Source organism: Staurois parvus, unplaced genomic scaffold, assembly GCF_062004578.1.
Source record: "Staurois parvus isolate SC_StPar_1 unplaced genomic scaffold, SC_StPar_1.0 ptg001246l, whole genome shotgun sequence".
Classification (NCBI taxonomy): domain Eukaryota; kingdom Metazoa; phylum Chordata; class Amphibia; order Anura; family Ranidae; genus Staurois; species Staurois parvus.
In genome coordinates, this window is record NW_028319042.1 from 9,524 (window position 1) to 18,200 (window position 8,677).

At 42.9% G+C, this 8,677-nt stretch overlaps 1 protein-coding gene across 1 annotated transcript; it reads left to right on the top strand.

The window, feature by feature from the left end:
* Window positions 1-214: 214 nt before the first annotated feature.
* Window positions 215-2,954, top strand: FLRT2 (fibronectin leucine rich transmembrane protein 2). The gene has a single exon (XM_089660487.1). It carries the CDS (start codon window positions 646-648, stop codon window positions 2,644-2,646), a length of 2,001 nt encoding a protein of 666 aa, XP_089516613.1. The 5' UTR covers window positions 215-645; the 3' UTR covers window positions 2,647-2,954.
* Window positions 2,955-8,677: the final 5,723 nt, after the last annotated feature.

The window sequence follows — 8,677 nt, forward strand, 5'->3', positions numbered from 1 at the left end:
GTGCCTGAGTTTCCAAATGTTCAGTCCGCCCCTGTTTCCCAGTTGAGTAGAACATACAGAAAGCCATTAGATGTGAAGGTCCTTCTTATGATCATAGTGTCGATTTTCTTGTGCAGTGTTACACTCTGTGAGTTTGTGTTTCCTGACACGTAGTTCTTTTCATATTTACTGACATGCATTAGTTTCTCTCTTATGGGTTCCCTTTTCCTGATACGCTCTTTCTTTTCCTTGGCAGGCCATGCAGCTGGAAGTTGAAGGAGAAGAGGTGAAAGAGTTCTCGAAGGCTGAAAGTGCTCTCCTCTGACAAGACGACGGCTCGCCCTCCCAACAAGCACTGTGCCAAAAGCCTGCTCAGTTTCCCGAACTTTATCCTTTCCTGGTGGAAACAAAAACGGAATCTACAAAAGTGATTAATGAGCACTTCGGTTTCTGCGGGCGGTGTGCAATCCCAGCTAATGAGACTGCTGTATCGCCATCCATGGCAGGAGGTGCGCTCATCAAAGGATTACGGCACCTTTGGCTGTGATGACATTTATTCTTGCCAGATGGCCGGACAAAAGCACATTAAATGCTGAGATTTGCACTTCGTGTTTGCTTTTGCACCTCACGTTTTAGCAAGGGCCTTTTATTTTTTGGAAACCAGAAATGGGCCTTCGGACAGTTTTGTGGCCCAAGGACTGGGTGTCCTTCTTGAAGTCCTGGATTCTGTTCTCGCTTGGGCTTTCCTTGCAGGTTAGCCAAACATTGGCGTGTCCAAAGGTGTGCCGCTGTGACCGGAACTATGTCTACTGTAACGAGCGGAGTTTGACCTCAGTGCCTCTTGGAATTCCGGAGGGTGTAACCGTGCTCTACCTCCATAATAACCAAATTAACAATGCTGGATTCCCTGCGGAACTGCACAACGTCCAATCGGTGCACACGGTTTACTTGTATGGCAACCAATTGGATGAATTTCCGATGAACCTTCCCAAGAATGTTAGAGTGCTTCACCTCCAAGAAAACAACATACAGACCATTTCAAGGGTGGCACTAGCACAGCTTTTAAAACTGGAAGAGCTGCACTTAGACGATAACTCCATCTCAACGGTAGGGGTGGAGGACGGAGCTTTCCGCGAAGCGGTTAGCCTAAAGCTGCTTTTTCTATCCAAGAACCATTTGAGCAGTGTGCCGGTTGGTCTCCCTTTTGTATTGCAAGAGTTGAGGCTGGATGAAAACCGTATTGCTACCATTTCAGACCAAGCCTTCCTAAACCTGACCAACTTGGAACGTTTGATACTAGACGGCAATCTCTTATCCAACAAAGGAATTGCAGATGGAACCTTTAGCCATCTACCCAAGCTGAAGGAGTTTTCTATGGTACGTAACTCTCTCACCAGTCCTCCAACTGATCTCCAGGGCACCTACTTGGTAAAGCTGAACCTGCAGGACAACCAAATTAATCACATATCGGTGTCAGCCTTTGCTAAACTGCACAAGCTCGAGAGATTGGATATATCAAACAACCGACTCCAGAGATTGGTCAGGGGAGTTTTTGATAACCTAACTAACCTAAAACAGTTGACTGCTCGGAACAACCCTTGGTTTTGCGATTGTGGCATTAGGTGGGTTACTGAGTGGCTCAAGTCTCTTCCGGCTGCCATCAATGTTCGTGCATTTATGTGTCAGGGACCAGAGCATTTCCGTGGAATGGCTGTTAGAGAGCTCAATGTAAACCTGTTGTCCTGCCCAACCACAACACCCGCCTTACCGCCTGTTACTCAGCCACCTCCTCCAACCACTGCCCCAACTACCCCTCCCACAACAATTTTTATCCCTACTCCCACTGAAACACCTGAAGTCCCAACAACCACCCCATCACTTGCTCCCCTTACTGAGCCTGACCCAGAGATCATAATCATAGAGAGAGTAACCACACCTATCCGAGAACGACTCCAGCTGTCCATTCGCTTTGTGAATGACACCTCCATCCACCTCAGCTGGTTGACCTTTGTTACGGTTGTCTCCTACAAGTTGACTTGGGTTAAGATGGGCCACAGCCTGGTGGAAGGGATCGTAAATGAGCAAATAGTCAATGGTGAGAAGCATCACTGGAACCTGTTGAATCTGGAACCCAAGTCCACATATCGGATCTGCTTGGTTCCTTTGGATTCTTTTAACAACTACCAAGCAGGCGAGGAGACTGTGTGTGCCGAGGCCACCACAAAGGCCTCTTCCACAAACAATGGGAACAACAGCCCCTCTAGCCACGAGCAGGCCACAACTCCAAGCATGGGCTCCCCCTTTCTGCTGGCAGGGTTAATTGGGGGGGCAGTCATTATAGTACTTGTAGTCCTTCTAAGCATCTTCTGCTGGCATATGCACAAAAAGGGCCGTTACACGTCCCAGAAGTGGAAATACAACCGCGGCCGCCGGAAAGACGACTACTGTGAGGCGGGCACCAAGAAGGACAACTCCATCCTGGAGATGACGGAGACCAGCTTCCAGATCGTCTCCTTAAACAATGACCAGCTCCTTAAAGGAGGTTTCAGACTGCAGCCCATTTATACCCCGAATGGGGGCCTCACTTACACAGACTGTCACATCCCCAATAACTTGAGGTACTGCAACAATAGCAGTGTTCCAGACTTGGAGCACTGTCACACGTGATAGGGACCCGAGCCAAGCAGCCACACAAAAGACGGACTCTACCGAAACAAAACGGGACTAAAGAGACATGAAGCGAAAAAAAAAATTTACATTTGATATTAGGCAGATGCGTTTGTGCATCGGATACTCTGTAATTTATACGGTGTACTATATAGTGGAATTTAAACAAACAAAAAAAAAGTGCTATCTTTTCTATTTCCAGTTCATTGCAAACAGTTTTGTAACTCTTTGCTTTTTAAATATTTAAAAATTGCTGAAGTATTGTACAGGGTTGTACAATAATAACCAGTTTGCCATGATAACAAAAACGGATGTTACTTTCTTCTTTGTCCTTTTTTTTTTTTGTATTACAGTCATACAATCATTCTCATATGGAATGATGATGCTTGTTGTGTGAGAATTAGTGGTGGTGACCTCCCTTTCTGAAAATACCACTTACCTGGCTCTCTGGCTTTATTGCTAGGTTCAATCCTTAGCCCGCTGTGTGCACACGCAAAAGCATGCGTGCATTCCCAAAAGTTGTGTGGCTGCAAATCGGGAGCTCACAGAATTTGCAGAAAGAGCAACACATGTGGTGGACTTACAGCCACACAACTATCAGAGAAACATCCAAAACGAATAGATTGGCATCATCGTGTACAAGCTCTAAAAATCTTTTTTATTAAGGATCCAATGGGGATCTAAAATCCTACATACCGAGAAACGTTAACGCGTTTCAGCCTGGGTGAGCTTTATTCATGACAAAACACGTCAACATTTCACTGTGTGTAAGATTTTATATTCCTGTTGGATGCTTCATAAAGAAGATTTTTAGTGCTTGTACACGATGATGCCACTCTATTAGTTTCGGATGTTTCTCTATTATGGATCCAACAGGAGTATAAAATCTTACAAACAGAGAAAGGTTGGCACAGTTCGTCATGACTAAAGCTCACCCGGGCTGAAACACGTCAAGTTAAGGGTCCAACAGGGATATAAAATATTACAGAAAAAGAAAAGTTAACTCGTTTCAGCCTAGGTGAGCTTTAGTCATGACGAAATGCTTCAACTCTTCTCTGTGTGTAAGATTTTATATTCGTGTTGGATCCTTAATAGGGAAACATCCAAAATTAATAGATTGGCATCATCGTGTACAAGCTCATAAAAACTTCTTTATTAAGGATCCAACAGGGATATAAAATCCTACATGCCAAGAAAACTTGACGCGTTTCAGCCCGGGTGAACTTTAGTCATGATGAAATGCATCAACTTTTCTCTGTGTGTAAGATATTATACTCCTGTTGGATCCTTAATAGAGAAACATCCAAAACGAATAGATTGGCATCATCGTGTACAAGCTCTAAAAATCTTACGCGTCCAACAGGAATATAAAATCCTATATACAGAGAAACATTAACACGTCAACTTTTCACTGTGTGTAAGATTTTATATTCCTGTTGGATGCTTCATAAAGAAGATTTTTAGTGCTTGTACACAATGATGCCACTCTATTAGTTTCGGATGTTTCTCTATTATGGATCCAACAGGAGTATAAAATCTTACAAACAGAGAAAAGTTGGCACAGTTCGTCATGACTAAAGCTCACCCGGGCTGAAACACGTCAAGTTAAGGGTCCAACAGGGATATAAAATATTACAGAAAAAGAAAAGTTAACTCGTTTCAGCCTAGGTGAGCTTTAGTCATGACGAAATGCTTCAACTCTTCTCTGTGTGTAAGATTTTATATTCGTGTTGGATCCTTAATAGGGAAACATCCAAAATTAATAGATTGGCATCATCGTGTACAAGCTCATAAAAACTTCTTTATTAAGGATCCAACAGGGATATAAAATCCTACATGCCAAGAAAACTTGACGCGTTTCAGCCCGGGTGAACTTTAGTCATGATGAAATGCATCAACTTTTCTCTGTGTGTAAGATATTATACTCCTGTTGGATCCTTAATAGAGAAACATCCAAAACGAATAGATTGGCATCATCGTGTACAAGCTCTAAAAATCTTACGCGTCCAACAGGAATATAAAATCCTATATACAGAGAAACATTAACACGTCAACTTTTCACTGTGTATAAGATTTTATACTCCTGTTGGATGCTTCATAAAGAAGATTTTTAGTGCTTGTACACGATGATGCCACTCTATTAGTTTCAGATGTTTCTCTATTATGGATCCAACAGGAGTACAAAATCTTACAGAGAAAAGGTGACACAGTTCGTCATGACTAAAGCTCACCCGGGCTGAAACACGTCAAGTTAAGGGTCCAACGGGGATATAAAATATTACATAAAAAGAAAAGTTAACGCGTTTCAGCCTAGGTGAGCTTTAGTCATGATGAAATGCTTCAACTTTTCTCTGTGTGTAAGATTTTATACTCCTGTTGGATGTACTCTTGTACACGATGATGCCACTCTATTCGTTTTGGATGTTTCTCTGTTAAGGATCCAACAGGAGTATAAAATCATACACAGAGAAAATTTTACGCATTTCGTCATGAGTAAAGCTCACCCGGGCTGAAACGCGTCAACATTTCTCGGTATGTAGGATTTTATATCCCTGTTGTATCCTTAATAAAGAAGATTTTTAGAGCTTGTACACGCTGATGCCAATCTATTAGTTTTGGATGTTTCTCTATTAAGGATCCAACAGGAGTATAAAATCTTACATACAGAGAAAAGTTGACGCAGTAAAGCTCACTCGGGCTGAAAAGTATCAAGTTAAGGTTCCAACAGAGATATAAAATCCTACATACCAAGAAACGTTGACGGGCTTCAGCCCGGGCGAGCTTTAGTCATGACGAAATGTCAACTTTTCTCTGTGTGTATGATTTTATACTCTCGTTGGATCCTTAATAGAGAAACATCCAAAATGAATAGATTGGCATCATCGTGTACAAGCTCTAAAAATCGTCTTTATTAAGGATACAACAGGGATATACAATTCTACATACCGAGAAACGTTGACGTGTTTCAGCCCAGGTGAGCTTTAGTCATGACGAAATGTGTCAACTTTTCTCTCTGTGTAAGATTTTATACTCCTGTTGGATCCTTAATAGAGAAACATCCAAAATTAATAGATTGGCATCATCGTGTACAAGCTCATAAAATCTTCTTTATTAAGGATCCAACAGGGATATAAAATCCTACATGCCAAGAAAACTTGACACGTTTCAGCCCGGGTGAACTTTAGTCATGATGAAATGCATCAACTTTTCTCCGTGTGTAAGATTTTATATTCCTGTTGGATCCTTAATAGAGAAACATCCAAAACGAATAGATTGGCATCATCATGTACAAGCTCCAAAAATCTTAAGGGTCGAACAGAAATATAAAATCCTATATACAGAGAAACGTTAACGCGTTTCAGCCCGGGTGAACTTTAGTCATGACAAAACGCGTCAACGTTTCACTGTAAGATTTCATACTCCTGTTGGACGCTTCATAAAGAAGATTTTTAGAGCTTGTACATGATGATGCCACTCTATTTGTTTTGGATGTTTCTCTATTAAGGATTTAACAGGAGTATAAAATCTTACACACAGAGAAAAGTTGACACAGTTCGTCATGACTAAAGCTCACCTGGGCTGAAACGCGTCAAGTTAATGGTCCAATAGGGATATAAAATCCCACATACAGAGAAAAGTTAACGCGTTTCAGCCTGGGTGAGCTTTAGTCATGACAAAACGCATCAACGTTTCACTGTGTGTGAGATTTTATACTCCTGTTGGACGCTTCATAAAGAAGATTTTTAGAGCTTGTACACAATGATGCCAATCTATTCGTTTTGGATTTTTCCCTATTAAGGATCCAACAGGAGTATAAAATCTTACACACAGAGAAAAGTTGAAACAGTTTGTCATGACTAAAGCTCACCTGGGCTGAAACACGTCAAGTTAAGGGTCCAATAGGGATATAAAATCCTACATACAGAGGAAAATTAACGCGTTTCAGACTGGCTGAGCTTTAGTCATGACAAAACGCGTCAACGTTTCACTGTGTGTAAGATTTCATGCTCCTGTTGGATGTTTCATAGAGAAGATTTTTAGAGCTTGTACATGATGATTCACTCTATTCGTTTTGGTTGTTTCTTTGACGGTTGTACAGTTCTGGCACTTGTGTTGCTCTCTCTGCAAATTCTGCAAGTTCAATGGGTTGTCTCATCACATCAATTCATTGTTAGCACGGATAAAAAACATGCAAAGCTCAACACCCAAAAAGCTACGTAAGTTACTTTGGTGCATGTGTTGGCTGTAGGGCATCCCATTGAAATGAATGGGCTGCCCTATGTGTGTAGTGCCAAAACACAAAAAAAAAATGCAAGAATGCGCGTTCACAAAAAAAGGTGTATACTTGGCCTTAAAGAGTTTTCATGAATGCATGCATTTTTGCACACGTTCACAAAATACGCAAACTAACACGTTGTGCTTGTGGTGCCAAGCTACGCCCAATGGTACCCAAAATTTGGAAAGCCCACACGTGTTTTTGTTTGAATCAAAACACACGCAAAGCTCAATGCCCAAAAAGGTATGTGAGCTGATTTGGAGCATTTGTCGTGCATAGGGCAGCCCATTGAAATGAATAGACTGCCCTATGCCTTAAGTGCAAAAATGCGCACAAAGTGCACAAAAATACAAAACTGTAGGTGTGAATGTAACCTAAAACTGAACTCGGTGGGGGAAAACTCATAATTCCCCCTCCCTCCCCACCTGTACTGCAAGGTTTAAATCCTTTTTTTGCCATGGATAGCAGATAAAAGGACTTTTACTTATCCTAGCCTTCACTCTCGCAAGATCCTCCTTCCATGCAACCCTTCCCACCAATTGGAGCATCCGATCACAGCTCTGATGTCATCAGCTACAATGCAGGACAAAATGTCCGGAATTGAGAGTGAAGATGCCAAGGAGTTGTCCTATAGCTGGGGAGGAACAAGTGAGGGGCAGGTGCTGGGGGAGCAAGGGATACTCTAGTACAGGGGTCTCCAAACTTTCTAAATAGAGGGCCAGTTAACTGTCCTTCAGACTTTAGGTGAGCCAGACTGTGACCAATGGGAGTAGTAAATACCCCAGAATCAATGGGCATAGAGAAGGTTTCAGTCTTAATGGTCAGTGTTTATAAATTACATAGCACCTGTGGTCAGTAGGAGGAGGAATGGTGCCCCATCATTGGTGTCAGAGGAAGGAATAGCTCCCCAACGTTGGGTTGGTGTTGGTGGAACTAATGGTGTCCCATCATTGCTGTCAGTGAGATTAATAGTTCCTTTATATAAGTGGGAGGAATAGTGCCCCATCATTGGTGTCAGTGGGAGGAATAGCGCCCAAACGTTGGATTGGTGTTGGTAGAAAGAATGGTGTCCCATCATTGGTGTCAGTGAGATTAGTAGTGCCTCATCATTGGTGTCAGTGGGAGGAATAGCGCCCCAATGTTGGGTTGGTGTTGGTAGAAAGAATAGTGCCCCCTAATTGGTGTCATTGGGGGGAATAGTGCCCCATCATTGATGTCAGTGGGGGAGATAGTGCCCATTCTTTGGTGTTAGTGGAAGGAATCAGTGCCCCGTCATTGGTGTCAGTGGGAGGAATAGTGCCCCCTAATTGGTGTCAGTGGGAGGAATAGTGCCCCCTAATTGGTGTCAGTGGGAGGAATAGTGCCCCCTAATTGGTGTCAGTGGGAGGAATAGTGCCCCATCATTGGTGTCAGTGGGAGAAATAGTGCCCCATCATTGGTGTCAGTGGGAGCAATAGTGCCCCATCATTGGTATCAATGGGAGGAATAGTGCCCCATCATTGGTGTCAGTGAGATTAATAGTGCCTCTCATACGTGGGAGGAATAGTGCCCCAAGGGCAAGATTAAGGCAAGCAGCGGGCTACATCCAGCCTGTGGGTCGCAGTTTGGACACTAATTGATGTCAGTGGGGGAGATAGTGCCCATTCTTTGTGTTAGTGGAAGGAATCAGTACCCCGTCATTGATGTCAGTGGGAAGAATAGTGCCCCCTAATTGGTGTCAGTGGGAGGAATAGTGCCCCATCATTGGTGTCAGTG

What these genes read in the sequence shown, in the direction of transcription:
- FLRT2 (XM_089660487.1), top strand. Translation starts at nt 646, where the DNA reads ATGGGCCTTCGGACAGTTTTGTGGCCCAAGGACTGGGTGTCCTTCTTG.